This window comes from Oryzias latipes, chromosome 14 (assembly GCF_053564925.1).
Source record: "Oryzias latipes strain Hd-rR chromosome 14, Olatipes_Hd-rR_3.1".
NCBI lineage: Eukaryota > Metazoa > Chordata > Actinopteri > Beloniformes > Adrianichthyidae > Oryzias > Oryzias latipes.
In genome coordinates, this window is record NC_136250.1 from 7657371 (window position 1) to 7678614 (window position 21244).

At 38.2% G+C, this 21244-nt stretch overlaps 1 protein-coding gene across 4 annotated transcripts in view; it reads left to right on the forward strand.

Annotated features, from left to right (window-relative positions):
* Nucleotides 1–797: 797 nt before the first annotated feature.
* The window catches only part of LOC101170206 (rho GTPase-activating protein 26), a 71783-nt gene continuing 51336 nt past the window's right edge, over nt 798–21244 (forward strand). For all 4 annotated transcript variants that reach the window (XM_078931013.1, XM_078931014.1, XM_078931015.1 and 1 more), the window contains exon 1: nt 798–1535. In XM_078931013.1, coding sequence (XP_078787139.1) covers nt 1382–1535 — 154 coding nt within the window. In that variant the 5' untranslated portion in view covers nt 798–1381. The remainder of the gene's footprint in view (nt 1536–21244) is intronic.

Genomic DNA, 21244 nt, shown 5'->3' on the forward strand with positions numbered 1-21244 from the left:
ATTTTTGTAGTAGCTGCAGTGCTTCATTTTGCCACAGGAGGCCGGGCAATACCATCTTTAGCATCAGTTAATATCCAGTCCCGCTCTGAATACAAAGATTGTAAATTTTGGTATAGATGATATAACGATTTAAAAACACCAGAAAAAAACAACCGTTTTACAAAAAAATCTGTTATATTATTTGGAAAACCAAATTGCATAGTGAGATATGGAGTTTTTTATTTTTATGACATATTGTTTTGTTATTTAGGTAAGTACAGTAAGTAAGTACAGTTGAATGAGAAGGTGTGTCCAAACTTTTGGTCTGTACTGCACATGTACACATTCCCTTTTTATACTCTGGAATGTTTTAAATCTAATAAAACTGAGTCCATTGCCAATCTTTGAGGTGTAAATGTTTGTGGTTTATACACGGGTTGTTTGATAGTTACCTCAAATATTTAAGTAGTGACCTTTTTTGTGTCTAAATGTCTGGAACTTTATGTCAAGCTGTTGAATGTATGCCAGCTAGTTCCCTCTCTGTTCTCTTCTTTTTATTTTTTGTTATCAGTTTGAGATTTTGTACACAAAAAAAGAGTCATTAATCATATTAAACAACAGAGGGGAGTGAGTCTAAAAATGAATTGCTTTTTGATGTAGTTTGACAGCCACTGCTACAAACCACATTGTAATAATTTGATCCGAGTGAGACCTCTTTTCATGTTTTATCCCTATGCGACATCTGAATGATCTAACAGAAGCCAGCCCACAACAGTCACGCTTCCATTTTCTCGCATCTGATTGGTTCCCACAGATGTCACTCACGGATTATCAGCGCTGGGTAGGTTGAGCACCGTCTGCGGCGCTGCCTGAGCGGGGCTCCACAGAAACTAGTGCTTTAATAAAGACACCCGGTGCTCTCAGTTCCTTTTTTTTATTCAATCGTTTGTTTTGCCCACCCATTTAAAAAAAATTTATTCTGTCCGGTCTGAAATGACTCGGTCGAGAGAAACGCTACAGCGGCTCACCTGAAGAACCGGACACCGTTTGAACCTTTAAAAATCCTTATGTGATGGCCTGCTTTTTCATATAATTGGACGCTGTGTGGGATTTTTGTTTGTTTTCCTGATAAACAAGACAACAAGAGACGTCCTTCTCATGTTACAAACAGAAGCGCGCGGTAATGTAGGCTAGCATCTCTGGACACAACATCGCGTTGGTGTGCGCGTGCCACTGTGTTTTCCGTCATCACCAGCGGCGGTAGTTGTAGAAGTTGTGGTGGACGCAGGGTTCCTCCCACCTCAACATCTTGCCTCCAAGCGTGTGTTGTCGTTTTTTTGGGTATTTTTTTTTTTTTGCCGGCTCGGTCAGGCTGTGTTGAGGCCGGTTGGGGAGGCAGAAGATGGGACTACCCGCTCTGGAGTTCAGCGACTGCTACCTCGACAGCCCGCAGTTCAGGGAGAGACTGAAGTCTCACGAAGCGGAGCTGGATAAAACCAACAAGTTCATCAAGGAGCTGATCAAAGACGGAAAAGCGCTCGTCCAGGCTTTGAAAAGTAAGTTCCCGGCAGGCGGGCGCGAGCGCGTCGCCGTGGCAGCGCGTGTCAACAGCTGAGATGATGGCTTTGACTGGACGGTGCGGAGCGTCTTCTCTAGCTGTCGGCCCGCTTGTTTCTGTCTGCTTAACGCGACAGACTGACCTAAAACACTTTATATGAGCACTGACGCTTCAATTGTTGATTTTGCTCAAAGCCGAGACCCCATTCATCGTCTCAAAACAGCTGACCTGAAAGGAGTGTGATTGGGAGCTCCTGCAAGGTTATTCTGACTGATTGTAAAGCAGACTGACATTTAAACTGTCTGATTCGGTGTCAGGATGTGCTTGTTCTCGGGTTGCACAGTCATGAGGTGTAAATGCCAGTTTGAATTTCTTGCTCATCTCTTTCAGAAGCTTCCTGGGCTGATGCTGGTGAAGTAACACTAGTATCAGACTTACAGACAAGCTCTGTTGTGTTTGCCTCTTTTGGTCTTTTATGAAACAAAAATGCTTTAAAGGAAAGTGGAATTCTGGATGAGGGATTGCCACACTATATCAGGTGAAGGTTTCAGTGGAAAATGGAATTTGGCATCTTGATCATTTTGTTTCCTGTCATTGTTTTACTTGAGCAGTCTCCAGTCACATTTCCGAGTTGTTTTCAGGAGTTACAGTCAGTTTGTTTTGTGGCCTCCATTCATAATCAGTCTACCATGTTTAGATGAGTGCAGATAATTCCCACAGAAATGGTGATGCATGTTTTGCTGTTTGACATATTGTGATAAGCAGTAATGAAGGCAAATCGGGTACCAAAGGGAGGATTGCCAGAAGTGCTCATGGAACCTTTTTCTTTCATTACCTGAGTACAAAATGTTACATTTGGGGGAATAAATTGTGTACAAAAAAAGTGTGCAGCTGGATTTGACATTCAGAGATGAGAAGATTTATGGTGTGATTTACTTGATGGTGTTGTAAAAAAAAAAAAAAGGCCAATTTCCATGAGCTTTTTTTTTTATTTTATTTTTTACAACACCATCAAGTAAAGTAAATCACACCATAAATCTTCTCATCTCTGCATGACTGTAGGATCGAAGCTAAATCCGGCCAGTTATAACCCAACTATTTTCAATTGTTTATGACATTTTGTCTTTTAAATTATTCTTTTAATCCTTTTTTTGTAAATTGATTGATTGATTGAAAAACTGGAAAGTCCTGAGCAATGCTCTGGTCCAGTGACGTGCGGTGAGGTTGATGGCTGGTGAGGCACTGACTCCTCTGAGTCAGACTTGCAATGAAAGAACTAAACTATTTCACCTTTCATCCAACAGCAGGTAACAGCATATAAGATACACACAAGAACATATTTGTCCTACAGAAAATATTTCTTTTATTGACAGAACACTCTTCTTGTGTATAAACTATTCATATGTACTGTAAACAAATTAAAGTATACAGATGTGTTCAGCACACATTTGACCCTCAGTCACTATTTCTGGTGTTTTTTCAACTTCAAATTCTGGTGCTTTAATCAGTGTTATCAAATGTGTGAAAATGATCAAACAAATAAATTAAATGATTTTAGTAACATTTTTTACACTTACTCCCATGTTATTAAAAAAATAAATAAAACCATGTTCGGCCTTACTTATTGAGTTGGTGTGTTGATCCTTCTCCACAAAAAGCTCTATGATCTGTTGGAAAGTTTTCCTTATTTTGCTTTAGTTTGTATGAGTTTCTCCTTCTCAATGGAGAAAGACATCCTTAGTCTGTTCTGTTTCTACGGCACCAGTGTAGCTACAAAGCAGCTGTCAGCTCACGTCTGCCCCCTGCTGGTGGGGCTCACCTCACCTATAGCCTTTTCTGTGGGCATACAGCAGTGTTTTCAGCGCACGTCTCTGTTAACATTGAGTCCTGCCGTCAGACATGAGGCACAGCGCTCCAGAGCCTTACCCGGAGTTTCCGCTCCATCTTTGATCGCGCAACACTCAAATTCAGCGATTCTAACCTCAGAAACTGTGGAAAACTTGTTGAGTTGACTGAAAATGTATATTTAACACCAATCAGTGGAAATTAATATTTACTTAATTTACCTTTTTCTATTTTATTACGATGATGACAGGTGAGTCTGTGCTTCACTTACCTCACCTGACCGCACACCACTGTTTGGTCAAACTTATCTTACCTTTAGAAAAAACAACCTCAGCTGTCTGTCACCACAAAGCTCTGGTCAGTTGAGGTGCTGCTATGAATAAAGACAAAATACACTTTTATTCACCATTGAATCAAATCAATGAAGTGTCTGTACACTTTTTGGCATGTAAGGTCTTATGCAGTTGTTGCCTTTCATTTGAAACCTCTAAATCGTGTCTAATCCTTCACTGAATCCTCCTGATCTGCTTTTGAAGCGTCAAATAGATGCATGCCACTCATGGGAAGCCCCCAGAACACACGGTTGTTTCAAAATAATGCTTGTAGAAACTTTTTTAGCTTTCACTTGTGCTTCCATACAAAAGACTGCATGCATGTGACTAAAGGAGAAAGCATCACCTCGCACGCGCTTCTACTGACTTCTGTTTTCTTCTCATCTGCAGTTAATGTGTAACACAGGTTTCTCCATACTTCCTGCCTCTGAATGCATACTTTTTTGTCATGGCTTGATTTGTTGTGCTAGCAGTTGGTTGCTGATGTAGACTTTTGTGTGGCTGTAAATACTTTTGCATATCTTTCTGCAACTTACGTAATGAGAAGTTCAATTGGAGAAGAAAGCAAATTTGACAGATGTGACTTTCGAGGTTGCTGGGGAGCTTTCTACAAACACAAGTTATTTATTTCCTTCTCCATTTGCAGGGGATGCAGCTGTCACACTCGCGTGTCATCGTCAGTTTTGCAAATTTATGGCAACACATTTAGATTTGTGGGTGGTAAGCGGCTTTATGCTGCAATTACAGATGCAGCAGTGACAGCCACAACATGGCCTTTTAGTAGGGTGTTATTAAATGTATACAGACATAGATGCACAAATAGGCGGATGGATGGACAGACAGCTATCCAAATGCTTGAAATAGACAGATGTCATTCAAAGGGGAAGAAACAAGCTTGCTATTTTGGAAACTGCAGGAAAAAAAGTTTCTTTATTTGACTTTTAGCATGCCTGCAGTCATTGGTGTATGACTTCATATACTGTCTTTATATGTTACATGGGAGACAGAATTTGCTGACATGTTTTTCTAGTTGAAAAAGAAATGTTAATTTAACAATTTGGATGATTTTGTAAAAAGTGTATTTTAGTCACATGACTGTTTGTTTAGTTAATTTGATTCAAGTGTTAAGCTTTTTAGCAAGGATCACCAAACCCAAGATTATCCATGAATGAGTAAAGATGAAGGGAAAAACCAACATGTCGGGAACTTAGTAAAGCCCTTACAGGTGGATATGGGCTGTCTGCAGGCAAAAAGATGGACAGGTAGATGCAGGTGGGCTGCATGAAATATCAAGGCCGTAGACTGCTTGGTGAGCCAGCAGAGCCAAAATGCGCATGCACATTTTTTTCTACAACCATGCTGCAATTTACATTTACCCCACAGATACTTCATGATGCACTTACCACACACACAACAATTGTATGTGCCATTTTTAGGACGTCACTTCAGGTGGCTGCACCATCCTCAAGGGAACTGCAAGACACTCGACGGGCCCGGATAATGCAAAAACCCACAGCACCTGTAATATATCAACCCCCATATGGGTGCATGTGACCAAGGCTTTAGGCCACATGTGTCAAACTTGAGCTCCGCGGGCCAATGTGGTCCTGAAATATCAGATTGGGCAACTATACATTAGGACTTAAACACTATCCTTATAACCTAACCTGACAGAATCAAATGTAAAAGGATTTATGTTAGAGTAACAAGCAAACATGTGTTTTCTATGCAACTGCAATTGCCACTTTAAAAAGTTATGATAAATAAATAAACGAGTTATTTAACATTAAGGAGTAGTTACGTTTATTTTTCATTACATTTAGTTACATGTATAAGTTGTATCTGGCCCTTTGAGGACAGCCGCTATGCTGAAGTGGCCCTCAGTGAAAATGAATTTGACACCCCTGATTTAGGCTATCTATATCTGAGGCTAAAGAACAATCCAAAAAATGTAATCTCAAAGGCCAAACTTCTTTTGTAATTACATTTTGATGTCAATCACAACATACAACAGTGACATTCAAATAAACTATGACCATGTAAGGCTGTCATGGATATTAAAACTAGCAGCAGAAGTGAAAACAATCTTTTGAAACCACCCTATTCATATATTTGTTTCAGTTTTAAAAGTTAGTCATTTTACTTGGACAACGAAGGGAAGCTGTCTTAAACTGACCTTGGTCCAGTTACTTTCAGAGAGGAAGTGGTGTACCTTAGTGATTATGCCCTTGTCCGCTTTATCAGACTGTACAGAAAAACAGGTAGCTAGATTAAGGTGTTAATGACCTCATTTATTCTCAGTTGGGTTCTTTTTTATACAATTTTCACAAGCATGGCTTGAATTTAAAGCTTCTTCCTAAGAAGCTTTGTAATCAACGACACGAAGAGTTAACCCAGAAAGCATCCAAAGACGTGCATACAGAGTGTTATTTTCAACTAGCCCTCCACCCATTAGCACCATCTTGATAACAGTCTTGTTCCTAAAACCTCCGTCTAACATAAAATTGTGGCTAAGAGTTTTCAGCAACTTTCCCAAAGGTGCTGTCGCCTCGCTGAAGGAGCGTGTGTGAATGTTTCTTAGAGGGAGAGGTGGGAATTCCCTTCATCGGTCCCTACCTTCTCTCTGTTTTCCAGCAGCCACCCACTGAGCTGTTGGTGAGTAACAAGATGACCAATAGCAGTCATTCAGTGCTTTTGCTGTCAGCTGTGTGTTGATGGATGGGGGTCAAATGCGCACAAATGCACAGCACACCATAACTAATTCTCTGAACCCTTTTTAAGAGATCCAGAGCTAAGGAGGAGTATGTGCCGGGGGCATAAAGAGAAGAAAGGGTGTGGAAGAGGAGGAAGACAAAGAGGGGGTGTAGGTTGTTGTTATTCACAGTGGTGTTTAAAAGCTCTCGTGGCCTTCTTTGGAGCTGCCTATAAAGGAGCTTGAAGCCTCGGAATCTAGGCGGTGGATCTAGGCGATGGAAGAGAAGGAAGGGAGGTTTTACACAGGCATTCCTCTGCATGTCTTCAGGACAAATATATGAGAAGGTGGAGTGTCCTTACGGCCTTTTTGTGAATTCTTGTGCACAGATCAGCCTGCACATCATGCATGTTTTTCATTAATATCTAGCTGTGGAGAATGTGCATGTGTGTCTCGCTGCTGCAGTGCAGCTTGGTGGGGGTTGAGGGTCTCCTTCTAATTGTCACAAAGCATAGAGTAGGGAAATTAGGACATGACTTAGCACCGCTCCGCTTCTATTGTTGCCTTGCAGAAAACACACACACACACACCCACACACACACATACACACATAGGGCCTTCAAAATGAATCAAGATCACACATTTCTGCTTTAAAGGAAAGAAGGTGCACTGGCATCCACATGCAGAACTTTACTGCATCTTGATTCAATTTTATCTCTTTGTGTAACCGATCATTCGTCTGAAAACGGGGGAATAAGGGGAATAAGATCATACGAAGCAAGTTTTTGCTGGTCTGCTACAATTTTCTCTGCTCTGATTCACACACCACTCATACCAAAATACCAAAAATTCTGCCAGTCTGCATAGTGCAGACGCATACATTTTGTAAATATGGCACAGCAATATGTTGCTCTGTTCAATTCCCTCTGTAATCCCTTAAGAAATATTGAGAAACTTTATAGGTTATACATTAATGTACTTCTTGAAAAAAATATTTGGTTAATCCTAGTGACAATTCACGGGCTATTATTCCCAGGTTTACATGACCGATCCTGACCCTGTCGTAAAAAATCGACTTTGTTTAATCCATAAAAGTCATGAAAAGAGCTGGAAACGCAGCTTGCATTGAGCTAGCTAGCATGCTAACACAGGAGAACATTGTTTACAATGAATTGCGATAGTTTTTCATGCAACGTCTTACTTTCTAACATCTTTTTTCACTACGAGCTATTGGTGGAGCTCCTCATCTGAGTGTGCTGGCGTCCTCCGGTTACATAAAGTACACGTTTGATCATTTAATATAGTAACAGATTTGAAAAACGTGAAAAACTCACCCTTTGAAACTGGTATGTTGACGTAAGACTCGGAGTTATTTGGTAGCCAATGAGCTTCTGTCCCGCCTCCCCTCTCCTTGACTGAAGTGTCGCTGTTTTTACGTGTCGACAGGTTTTAGGATCAAAACAGCAAAAAAGAAAAGAGCAACTCAAAAAGACGATTTCAAAAACAAACTGCAACTCAAAAACAGGATTTCAGAATGGTGAGAAAACAGATTGGCAACTGAGAAATATGAATGTGCTTTGGGTTATAGCTTTTGGTTACAAATGATAGGTTTTGGTTCTCAATTTAGGGATTTTGGTTCGCAGGTTTGGGGTTTTAATGCGCGGTTTTACGGTTTTGATGCGTAATTCTTCAGACGCTAAATTGACACCACAGCATACTTCGTCGGCCATTAACCCGCTCATACCATGGTTACTTACAAAATAAAAAAAATAGTAACCCGTTTTTGGTCCTTAATTCTTGTTTTTTTCCAATTTGGATCGCTTTTCTCACAAAAAGTGGACTATTTGTTACGTGGTGCGGCGCCACAGTCAAGACTCTGCGATACAAAGCAATATATATATGCTGATCTTTCCAATGGGTTGAATAAAGCATCAATTCAATGAGAAAGTTCACCTCTTACTGCTTGTTTTTGTCCAAAGTCTGAAGCAAAAGGTTGTTTTAAAGAAGCCGGCGAAGTGATACAAAACATTTAAGCTAGTTGACCAGAACTTCTTTTTTCACCGTGTGGTTATTACTGTGGTAGATCACTTTTTAATGCACACCCAGCAGCCAATCAGAATCGAGTATTCACCCGAACCATGGTATAAGTAAGGGTTAATGGAAGACAAAGTGTGCACTATCACTTTTTAACGGACGCCGTGGAAGTCTTGCGTCGGACGGTTGCTTCCACAAACAGCGTTAAAAAGTGATAATGCGTACTTCGAAGGCCATTAACCTGCTTATACCATGATCACTTACAAAAGAAATGAATATTAACCAGCTTTTAGTCCTTACTTCTTGTTTTTTTCCCCCGATTTGGATCGCTTTTTTCACGAATATCGGATTATGTGTTACGTGGTGCCGAATCTTGAATGCAGCGCCTTGTCACGTTACCGTGACAAGGCGCTGCATTCAAGATTCGGCGATATAAAGCGATATAAATAATGATCATCCCGATGGGTTGGATAAAGCATCAGTTCAGAGAGAAAGTTCTCCTCTTACCGCTTGTCTTTATACAGCTCTCAGATACAGGAAGGGGAAGAGGTTGCTCTGCACCAACGGTACCGCCCACTACTCCCATGACGAATTTCGAATGAACTACTGCCGCTCTGCAGAAACCTGAAAATGGCATAATTATAATTAAAAGACCACTGGTAATGCTTTGAAAACAGCTCATAAGATAATCTCAGTGAGTATACGAGGGTGGCAATCAATATATGAAACTTTGAGGATTGGAAAAACTTTGTTGTTCTTGTTTCTGGCAGTACTTCCCCCACATGAGCATTTGTTGTCATTCTGTTTTTCAGGGAGTTTGATGCACTACTGTCCACTCTCAAACATGCCATGTGAAAGCAGGCCAAAAGCAAAGGCATCAATGTTTTTATACCAATTTGCTAGACTTTATAGTCTAAAATAGCTAAAGACGGCACATTTGTAAATTGGTTGATACTTTATTTTGGTTCCGTTTGTTCAGAAATACTTATATATGTGTATTGCTTATTCCAGTCTATTCTGCTGATAATTAATTGGATTTCTTCTCCAAAATGCTGCAGATCCGTGCATGGGCTCTGTTAGTTTGTGTCGTGTTGCAGTTAAGTGATGTGATATTGTTTAAAGTTTAATGGTTAAGTCAGCCTACAGATTTTTTTTTATGCAGATCTAGGGCCACACACAGAGCACTGCATTACATGAACAGAGTGACTTTGTTTACAAAATCTTTGTAAACTGTGTGAGCGTTCTATGTTGGATGAAGTAGATCTTTTCTGTTTCAACTTTCCTGGTTGTGCCTTTGCAAGAGAAAAACCTGCCCGTTTACTCATAGCTGAAGGACAGCTGGAGACCAAGCAGAAACCATTGTGCACACACTGTAAAGTGTTAACTTTTAGTCTGGTGTCATTTCACACATGCCATGCATCTGATGACTGTCATAATTGTCTTCAAATCTGCTAGATGTGGACAAGAGCAGAAATGACTAGATTGCACACAAAAGGCAGTTTTTTGGAGTAATGATAAAAGTTGTTGACGTATGGCGCAGGCGAGCAGAAACAGAATTTAGCTTTCTTTGGTTTGTTGTTTCACTGGTTTCTTTATTTATATTTCTGATCTAAACTTGGAGTTTTTTTTAAACCCATAAGCATATTTTAAGTGGACCTTTAATCTTTGACATCTCTTATAGCTCCTGAAGGGTAAAAATCTAGTAGATCGACCGTGTTGAAGAGAGTTTACTCGACTGAACTCGATCAAGTTTCCAAAATGAAGACTCATGTGCGACAGTTTTGTTGGGTTAACATATGAGTCACCATATAAAAAGAAAAAGAAAACAGATATGAGGTCTTAAGAAATAAAAAAGCAGATCAAAACATTGTTTTGCTTGTCATGTCAGTACATGTATGTCAATCTTCTTACAAATCTTTTTAGTGATGCAGGTTTGACTACGTGATGAAAGCAAAGGGAGTCCTAAGAAGATAGAATTGTGTCAAACCAGGCCAGTGCACGTACAGAATTCCAACCATTCTGTAGACATTTGATACCAACAAGAGGTACCTGTGGGTTAAAGTCAAAAGTCAAAGTCAACTTTATTGTCAATTCTTCACATGTGCATCACATACAATGAATCGAAAATCCGTTTCTTACTCTCTCGTGTCTGTTCAGTAGAAGAAAAATAAAAACAAAGTATACGTTTAGAATAAAATAAATAAGTAAAAAGAAAGAAAAAGATACAATTTACAATATACAACATAGGCAATTTGCCATAAAAGTGCGAGTGCACTTAAGGCAGTGTCTCAAGGCAGCGGGGGGGGGGGGGGGGGGGTTCGTTTGAGCACTGTTCATGGGGGGGGGGGGGGGGGGGGGGGGTTCTTACTCTTTATGTTTTTGCTCTTCGTTTAAAAAAATCTAGTTGGCTACAGAATTTTACAGCTTTATTAAATCATTTTATTTATTTATTTTGTTTGTTTTTGTGTTTAACTACAGTGTTTGCCTTGCTTGCATTGTTCTTAAATTTTTTTTTCATTTATTTTATTTATTTATTCATTTATTTTCAGTCAACTTGGAAAGGATTACAGAACTAGCATAACTCACTAGGACCAACATAAGAAAATGTCATCTTGTATGAAAATACATGTTTGTTGTCTTTTTTAACGCAGTACAGTAATGCGTTATTTTATTACATTTTCCTTCTACTCATAGCTCAACAAAATTATTTGTAGTATGGGAAATGTGACAAACAAATCAATTTTAGTTAAATCCTATTCAATCATATCAAATTGTGAACTTTTGAATTAAATTGAAATTGATTCAGTATTTTTTCAGTGATACTCTGTTCTCATTGTGAAAACTGAGGCTGAACATCAATAAATTATTGAAACTTTAATGAGAAGAATGGGTCTCCAATTTGATTGAAGATGATAAATATTTTAAGCAGATATATTTGGTTACCTTGCCTGGCAGTCACAGAGATAGAATATAAAGGGACACTACATTATCTGCCTGAATGACAGATTTCATGCGAGTCCCCTAAATGCCTGCACGCATAGATGGTTCAGGTATGTGTCAATTCAGAAACTGAACCAGGAATCTAAAGCTCGTGGTGTGTTTTCTCAAGGCATTTTAAATACACACAGCTTCAGATTGTACTTTTGAATGGTTAACACTGTAGATAGCTGCAAAGTAGGATGTAGGATTCACAGTGGGGACAGCATCGTGTTTAAATTTGAACCATTCGTGCTGAAGCACAACCACAGCACCACCTGCAGAACTGTGGAAAGCCTCTGTGGTGTTCACACATGTTGCTAAATTCAGAACCCGTAGCTACAGATCTGCCATAGCACAAAGTTACAGTCCTACTTTAAGAGGCTTGACATCACTTTGTCTAAAGTTGATCATTAAGTCAACAGAAATGCAGGAAAAGATTCATATTGATCTTTTTATCAAATAAGAATAAATAAGACACCAAATACAATATTTTCTTATCATTGTTTATGCTTGTAAACTATGTGGAACAACTAAATTTTGAACAGTTAGATATGTATATTAGTGCAGCAGAGTTTTAAATAATAAAAAAAAGTTATATCTGAACTTCAGTTTCTTCATTTTTTGGTTTTGTATTACTTTGTAGAGGGTGGTATTCACAACCGAATCCCTCAAAACTCAGAATGAAGTCTGTGAAGTTTGATAAGTAATCCGATGTCTTTTCTGCACTTTTAAGCTCATTTACCGTCACAAAGTGAAGAGAAGGAGAGGGACACTAAACTCAGAGGACTGCTTTGTGATTCTCCTGATCAGTAGTGTCTGGCTGTAAAAAGGCAGTTGTGCTTTTCACAGCTTTTTCTGGGGGTGTTTATGGAAGCAGTTTAACCTCAGTAGCAGACAGAGGCAGGTGAACTGCTGTACCTGACTCACCACCTTTTTCTGCTTTGTCAGCTCAGTAAATTCATTTTTATTGTGGAGATTTTTAAGATTTACAACCAAACAGCTTAGAGGTCTCCAGCTGGAGAAAACCAAAATGGAATCTAAAAAGCAATCTAGTTGTTGTTTTATTGTTCTTTTTTTTTCCTTTCTTTACTTTTGAATCTTAAATAAATTAAATGGGGCTTTAGACAGTCATAGATAACAAACTAGGTCTCTGTTTTGTGATTCTGCCTGTTTGAAAAGGCTGCTTTGGAAAAAAAAGCAGTCACAAGACCAATTTTAATGTTTAAGTTTTATGTCGTATAAAATGTTTTATTGAAAAAGAAATCACAAGTTTTTTTCCTACAAACATATTAAAAGTGTCGGTCAAGAATGAAAATGACAAAAAACATGATCATTGTAGAGATTTAAGTGACAATATTTGTCACTTTAGCATCATCTTGTTAGATTAATGAGTTTACTGTTAGCTGGTTAATCTAAGCTAAAAGAAATAGCGTTCACATGGCTGCTCACATGACAGGTCAGCTGTTTAACTATTTTGAGACAATAGGAATGGTTGAAATTGTTTGACATGACTGGATATGCTCAACACACTCATATGATCAAGTTCTAGATGACTGAGGTAACTAAGTTTGATAGGTTTATAAAAGTTTAAATCCAATAGTAATCTGTTTATTTTATTTGCTTCCAACGAAACCACCAACATGTTTCTAATTAGATTTTCCTGTGAACTGATGTCTCAGAGGAACTGCTAGAATTCCTCTTGATGTTTGGATGGAAACACAGGTGCTTTTCTATAGCCTGCAGAGTTAAACTGCCAGACTGAACTTCTTGATGATCAGGAAGTCAAACCCCACAGCCTGTGGTGCAGAAAATACGTGTATCCAGGACATTATAACTTTATGAGAAACTTTTGGACAACTTTTGAGCTTTTTGTTCAGACTTGCAACAGGTTTCAAGTTCAATGGGATTTGGTAAACTTAACTATCTTCTTCTGCAAATGATATCGTAGAAAATTTTCAACTGGAAGAAAATCGCTATAATTTAAAACTAACAATAGATATTCTGACATTTTCTTTATTAAAAATAACAATTTATCTGAATAGAACTTTGAGAATAAGTCAGAACAAAAGCAGATTCTATTGCAAGACGTGTTTTTTACGTGCATACTGTTTAAACATCAGCATGCTAGGAGACAATTGGTAAACTTTCATTATAATTTAGTCTAAAAAAAGTTTTTAGTTTACTTGCATTTAAACAGAATTTCAATGGACTGATCATTTGAGCAATAATTAAAAAAAACACAAACAGCATAACATAATACAACTATGGTAAAGATAGTTGAACTTGTTATTCTTTGGTTTCCACATCTGTTAGTGTTTGTTGTATGGGATAGTTGGGTAGAACATGTTTGGGCTTGCTCTGTCAAAGCAGGTTTTCCAGCGTTGTGGTGTAAATCTTAATGTGCCACCGTGTTGGTGGTAACAGAAGGATCCTGCCTTAAATTGGAGTTTGGTTTCAATCTCTGCCTGTAAAAGGCTACACCCATTTCTACGGTTCTCAGTGTAAAAGATAGCTTTGAGTTTAAATTCAAGTTTAAGAAGTCTGTGTACCGCTAAACTTTTTACCAAATGGAATCTGTGATTCAGGCTCCACAAAGTATGCAATGTTGAGTTTTTTTTTTTTTGTCAAATCAGAATCACATGTTGCTCAAAATTCTCATATGTTTTAGAAAATATAACTTTAGACATGTTTCACAAAAAAGAGCATTGTGCACTAAAGTTCCAGATATGTTTTTGTTTCTATTACTGCTAGTATTACTGCGCTTGGTCACGCTTTGGCCCTTGGTGTTTTGCAGTTGTTAGCACTAATGTTTTGTTTTTTTTGTGTTGCATTAGCTTCTCAAACATTAAATGCATGTCTGGTTCATCAAGGTTGGATTAGGTTTGCCTGCCTTGACACGCAGGACATGAGAGATGAAGGAACACGAGCTAAGATAGAAAAAATGATGACATTGATGGAATGGATTATTTACTAAATTGTATTTCAAATCTGCATGTGGCAAATTTGTCATTGTGCCACAATCTTTATACTTTCCAGAGATTATTAACATTTCAATTTTTCGTCCATCTTACCATTCCATTGCTTATATATGTTTTTCCCACTTAGAGGGCTCATTGTGTTTTAAAAATATACAGCAAGAGGCGGCAAAGTTCCGATTGACCTCCATGTCAGCCTCCTTTCAGTCTTGTGTGGAAACACCCTGTGCCTTTCGTATTTCCTCCAGCTTGTCTCTGAGTTTCCCGATCTACAGGAGCTCTGGAGAGTCACAAGAATAAGATAAGTGCTTACAGAGCAATCTTTGAGTTGGCCATTATTGGAAATAGTGTGGTAAATAATGGAAGGAGTGTAAGTTAACTGAAGCTTCAGTGGGCTCCCATAAGATGCAGTATACTTCCTCGTTTGCCCACCGTGGCCTTCAAAAGCATTTCCTTGAGGTTTGCATTTAGCAGATGATTCAAAGCGACTTATTGATGGTTTTCATGTTGCATCACAGTCAAAGTGATGGAAAGCTATGGTTGGGTTTATGAAAGCTGAAAATACTTTGGTAAGAAAAATAAGGAAAAAGGCCACATTAGTTTTTTTTTTTTTTTTGCTGTATTTGCATGATAAAAAAACAAAATGGCCCTGGCATTTTTCTTTTCCTTTTTCTTTTTACAGAATTTGCTCTCAACTTCTGTCTAGCATTATTTGTCAGTTTTTATTTCTTGAGATAACAGAAAATGTATAAAAATATTATTTATACAACAGGACAAACAATTTATACTTAACAGCATGTTATTATATGGCTCTGTTGATTTCTTTGTGCACAATTTGTACTGAAGGGTTTCAGCTTTTCTCTTGTTTTCTTCATGTACATTCAGCAAAAATGTGCAGGCTGAGAGTGAGAGAGCTGCATTGCCAGGTGTCAGTCTCCTGAGTCGGGTCTTTTTTATGGTGAATTTGAGACCTGGAGGACCTATCCTCTCTCGCACTCACACTTCTGGGCCACAACCGTCGAGTCTATTCCAAAATGCTTTAAAGAAAAGGGATCCAGTGGATTGTTACATTCGAATATTGCAAGCCAAATTGAGATGTGGCCTTTTAGAAACTACATCTGTGCTTTTTTGGAAAGTTAGAAGACTTGCAAACTGTGTGATGGAAGTGTACAGTTTAACAAAACTGATAAAACCCCACTAATTGGGTTTATAGGGATGTGGATGCTTCCACTTTTGCTGAATCTTTTCTTACCTGCATGCAAAAAATGTTTATAATTTAAAAAAAACTTCACCTCAATAAAAGCATAAAATCCTCAGTTTTCAATGTATGTCTAGGCAATATATGTGAGTTATTGCAATTAAATTATGAAAAAAGCAATTTAAAGAACATGTAACTTTTTTTGATTTTGCAAAATATTCTTTTTACAAGGTAAATGAACTTTGTTTCAGCGGTGTTTGATGGAAAAAGACAGAGCACGTGCTTGGGTCGGCTGAAGGGAAAACTTGTCTCTTTGCTGTCCGATGCCAACCCAAACAAACCACAATCAACTGGCATGCCGAGCAATGGAGAGTGTGCTTGTGTGTTTAACAAAGTGTGCACTTGCGTTCGTCTGCCGTCTGTTTTTCTCTTGCTTGGAGCAAAATAACCCCCTACTAAGATTATTTAATCCCTAGGTTATTATTCTTTCCTTGTCTCAGTCTTGCTGTGTGTCATGCACACACAGTTTTTTGCACGCTAAACTCCACTCATTCATATCCTCACAAACAATAAAAGGTAGGAGGATGATGGGGATATCCTGGAGTAACACTTTTGAATACTCAGTCTTATCGGGGGGTCAGTGTATAACACTCGTCCTGCAAATCTGCGTCTGTTTTTGTCACCAAGCTAAAAATTCCCTTTAGGCTGAAATATTCCTACAGTTTAAAAGTTGATAGGTTTGTCTTTTGCAAGGGTACATTGGGACTTCAATAGGATTCCTGGTCAGAAGGTCAGGAATAACATGAGTACACTGAAGAGTTCTGCTTCAGTCAAACATGAAGAGTTTTATGTTCAAAGCTATGGAAACCACAGCAGATGGAGACAGTTTGGGGCTTTTCTGCTTGAGGCATAGGATGGGGTCCCTATTCATCCATCTAATAATTCTTTATACTTTTATTATACCCATGCTATTGGAAAGCAGACTACCCACACAATTTGCTGTTTGTTCTTTGACCTGCGAACCCTCACACCACAACAATGCGAAGCAGCACACTCGAGTGTCGCTCATCTTTCCAGTTCCACGAGAAAAGTTAATCATTTTTAGAAAGGCCACAATGACTGACACAAAATATCTTAAATTAAGAAAGAAACTGAGATCACATACTCTTACACAGAAACATCTGACAATGCTGTTGATTCTAGATGCGTTCTGATATGTAGTCAATTGATATAGTTCATTAGGTTGTTTTGGAGTTTTACATACTTTTAATACGAAACGTGAGTCTAACATAATGACCATCAGTAGGATTTGAACTATCCCAACAATCAAACACAAAATGTGTTATTTTGATGGTGCATTCATGAGTGTTGTCTGCACGAAATGTATTTAATTTTCCTAAATGCTGCATTCGGGCAGAATTCTTTTGTTGTATACGTTATAGTGAAACGTAAAGTAAAGGTATCGCACTGACATCCTAGTGTTCAAGAGAAGGAGCAGTGCCATCACATAGTTTTAGTGCTAGTGGTTTACAAAGACGAATTTATTCTCTTCTCTAATATTCAAAACCCATTTCCGTCTTCCAAGACCAAACACTATTTCTGGGTCTGATGCTAGAGTATGTCCTATCAGAAATGTTCTTTATTTTACAGTTGAATGTGAAGTGTTTTGAGCTTTTCCGTAAAATGTCATTCTGTAAGTCAAATGATGAAAGAGTTGAGCAGGACTTGAAAGCTGACCACGAGAATGCTGAGAAGAATCATGTGGTGATAAAAGTAAATGTTGCTCCCTCAGGACTGAAATGTCAGAACCACAGTAATGTAAAGCTCATTTTTCTGTCTGTATGTTGCGGCTCCTTCAATGTCAATTTACCATCTCATGTCAACAGACCTTACATGGATACATTCATTGAATACATTCAGTTCAATTTTAACAAAAAAACAGTCGTTCATATTTGTAAGGGGTCCAATGTAATTTCTTAGACTTAAACGTTTTCATATCAGGTTTAAGACATCGATTACAAATGCTCCAAATCACAGCTCTTGGTGTTAAGGTGTTGTATCTTTGGCTTAGATGGACAGCCTCTGCTTTGATGATTACTTTTGTGATGTTTTGCTCTGTTTTCACTCCTGGCCCATCTCTTGATTTGTGTTTCTCATCTTGATCTTGTTGGTCTCGGAGATTGAACTGACAAACCTTTCAGCTGTGTGTCCATCATGCACCCATAATGCATTCTGACATAAGAAGACCGTAGTGCAGAACTCGTGTAGTACCTCACTGTGCACATTGTAATCGGGTGCACACTCAAAATGGGGAGGAAGACTAAATAAATACAACTACTCAACTCTCTCGTGTTGTCACATCTAATAATGGCTGATGGTTTTCAGTTGGACAAAACTGAACGTTCTGTTGGCCTTAAAATATGTTATAAATCAAGAGTGACAGTAAATTCGGACTCCTCTCCTTATCATGGGGGTAAAATAAAAGTAAAAAGATGAAATATTAGTTTCAGGCCGTTTAGCGCCCTCTGATGCATTTAATTTGTTTCATTTGTACAAAGCTAATTTTACAGTAAAAGTAATCCCAAGATATTTTTCTGAGAAAACAGACATTGCAAAGTAGGAAGTGAGAGCTCAAAGGGTTGAAGTCAATACAGAATTGATGGTGAATTAATGGGATTGGCCTGATAACCTAGTTACATCTTGACAGTAAGAAAGACAGAGAGATTAATGAGGGGTAAAGCTGAGAGGACGAGAAGGAAGGGAAAAAACAGATTACAGCTGCCTGGGCTGCTGGCCAACAGTTCAGAGGTTGACATTTCAGTGCTTTGACAGTTGTAGTTGATTGGGGGTTGGGCGTTGATGTCAAAGATGCTAAAGGCCATTCATGGAGCTTTATGAGTTTCACTAGTAATGGTAATTTTAAATCCTACTAAGGATGCACCGAATTCCACATTATAGTCCAGAAACAAAAATGAGGGAGCATTTGGCCTTTCCAATATTGCAATGCAATACTAAGCAAAAACAAAAAAATAAAACTTGCTAAATAAATTATTTCTAAATTGAATTTGTGTTGCCACACTCTTAAATGCAAATGAGCATAACCATATTATTTTCGCTGTAGTACTTTAACAAAATGCTTTTAGTGGAAAAGAGATTTTAAACCGGTCTTGGGCCTATATTCAAACAATTTCATAAAATGAATATTGCAATAACCCACATCTTAACCCATGTTTTCAGCAAACTTGCAACATTGGGTGAACAATCACTAAATGGAAGTCCTCTTCTTGATGCACAACAATTTCTAACTAAACTAACTAAACAGACTAAACTAAACTGGGCATTCCTGCCCTTAGACCCTCCCTGACTTGGTTATTTCTCCATGTGAGGGATCGAGCAGCCAAAGAGGACAACAGAAGTTTATCAAAAAATGTTACTCTGCACGTCAAGTCTGAACCACGTCTGAACCCAAACAGAACACACAATTCGGATTGGCTGAGACAGCGCATGGATTTGGCGCATGCATATTTTAGTGTCTGTAAGCAAATATGATCTGTCGGCTTTGCCCGGATGGAAGCACTGAATTTTTACTACAAAGCTGGAGGTAAGATTGTCAACTAAATTATATGTTCATTTATATTTTATAACGTTGGTGTTCTAATTAAACCTGTTCAGACTGTAATATATTACCATCAGAAAACACCATAGTACTATTTCTGTCAACCGGATGTGCTAAGATAGCATAAAAGAGTATGTGAGGAAGTAAAGCTAAATTTCCTAAGATCAGTGCAAAGAACAAGCAACTAACTTTATAACTAAAGCCCCTGATACAGATGGGGTCTCCAGCATAAATGGGAAATAGATGAAGCTATACAAGTTTTACTGGTTGACAAGTGGATTCACAAGCAACCTATTTTTACTTATAAATATGGGGACTTGGTGTATGACTACAGATTGGGTTGTGCCTATATATCGGAGTGTCCTTGGGCAAGACACTGAACCCCACCTTGCCCCTGGTGGAAGGCCGGCACCAGCGTTTGGCAGCAGCCGCCATCAGTGTGTGAATCAATGAATGGGACGGTCAACCTCTTTGGACCTTCGAGGAAGGTAGAAAAGCGCTATACAAGTCTACTCCATTTACCATTTGAAAAGATGTTTGTATGTCTGTGTGGGGAACCTGGCTTCAAACCTAGAAATGAGGTGTTTTTAATGAAAGTCTTGAAAAAAACAAATAAAATAAATCTCATTATTCCTGAATGAAGGAAAAAGTCAAAGCTAGTAAAGCAAAAAAAGCAAAGTTTACTCTCGTAGATCAGCAGTTATGATGGCAACTCGTGTATTTTATTGTGAACCTGTTTCAGCTGCAAATACTAAGAATATTTGGGATGTGGGAGGGGATGAGTCACCAACTGCAGAATTTTTCTGAGTCAAACAAAATCTGTTCTATACTGAAGTCTCATTGTAATTGAAATAAAAATGATCTACTTCAGATGTATTAGTAGGTAAAGAGGTTAGAGAATGAGGTAAATCCAACACTATCTTTACTGTCTGTCCCCCACCTTTCTTTCTTTTTAACAATGGTTTTTAAGATTTAAAATTTAAGATAAAAAAAGCTACACTGGGTATTAGATATAGTTCAAACTTAATTCCTTCTGGAGTTTTAGAAGGCTCACAATGCTCATTGCTCATATGTTTGTATTAAAAATACAGAGCAGTAAAGTGTCATTGCATTAAGAAATGTGTACTATAATGCCACAGATCGTTCCCCTAAGAGCGACTGGCCACAGTTGCTCTGGCTGGAAAACGGTCTGGATGGAGAGCCCACTTTCTCTTCCTGTTCTTGTTTGCCACCTCTCTTTCAAACTTTCCAGAGCAGTGACAAAGATAACACTGTTGGGGCCACTGCAACCCTGGGAAAAGCTTTGATAAAGTCTTACATATCTGTCATGATGTGTTCATGGAAAATACACAAGACAGCATGTCTATTTTCTTTATGCTTTCAATCTGTAAATAAAACCTAAATGAACAAGTGTTTCTGAGAAACAAATAGAAATACAGTGAAGCACTTTTTAGTGCTAGTTATCACATATATATCAAGGTTTATATCTCAGAGTAAAAAACAATCAATGATGTAACGCTAGTATCAATGCGGTTTATGGTTAAAGAGAATTTTAGCAATAATGTGTTTTATTAAGTTGTTTCTCTCATTGACTCACCATGTGCAACGGAAAGTTAGTACATTCTCCTGCATTTCCTGTTTTTACCAGGATGCTCAGTGCCAAAGGAAGAACTGTCTTAAATTATATGCATGGGGAAAAAAAAGCTTTTTTTTATGTATAGTTCAGTTACATGTTTGCCCTGAAAGTAACATATTTAACAAAAGGTCCTACAAGAACCTCTGGAATGTCCTCAAAGACATTACGGCACCTTCTGGATGTCTGATATATAATTGATTGTTTGTGTTTATGTAGCTGTCCTAGAGCTAACATAGCCAAATGCGCAATTGTAAAGGTGTCATTAACATTTGTACTAATAAAGATTCTCTGTCTCATAACAGTTGATACAAAAGACATTTAAACATTAAAATTAAAAATACGCTAACAGTTGCCTGTTGTAAGTTCCCTCTGACTTGTTATTAAAAACATCAGTATAACA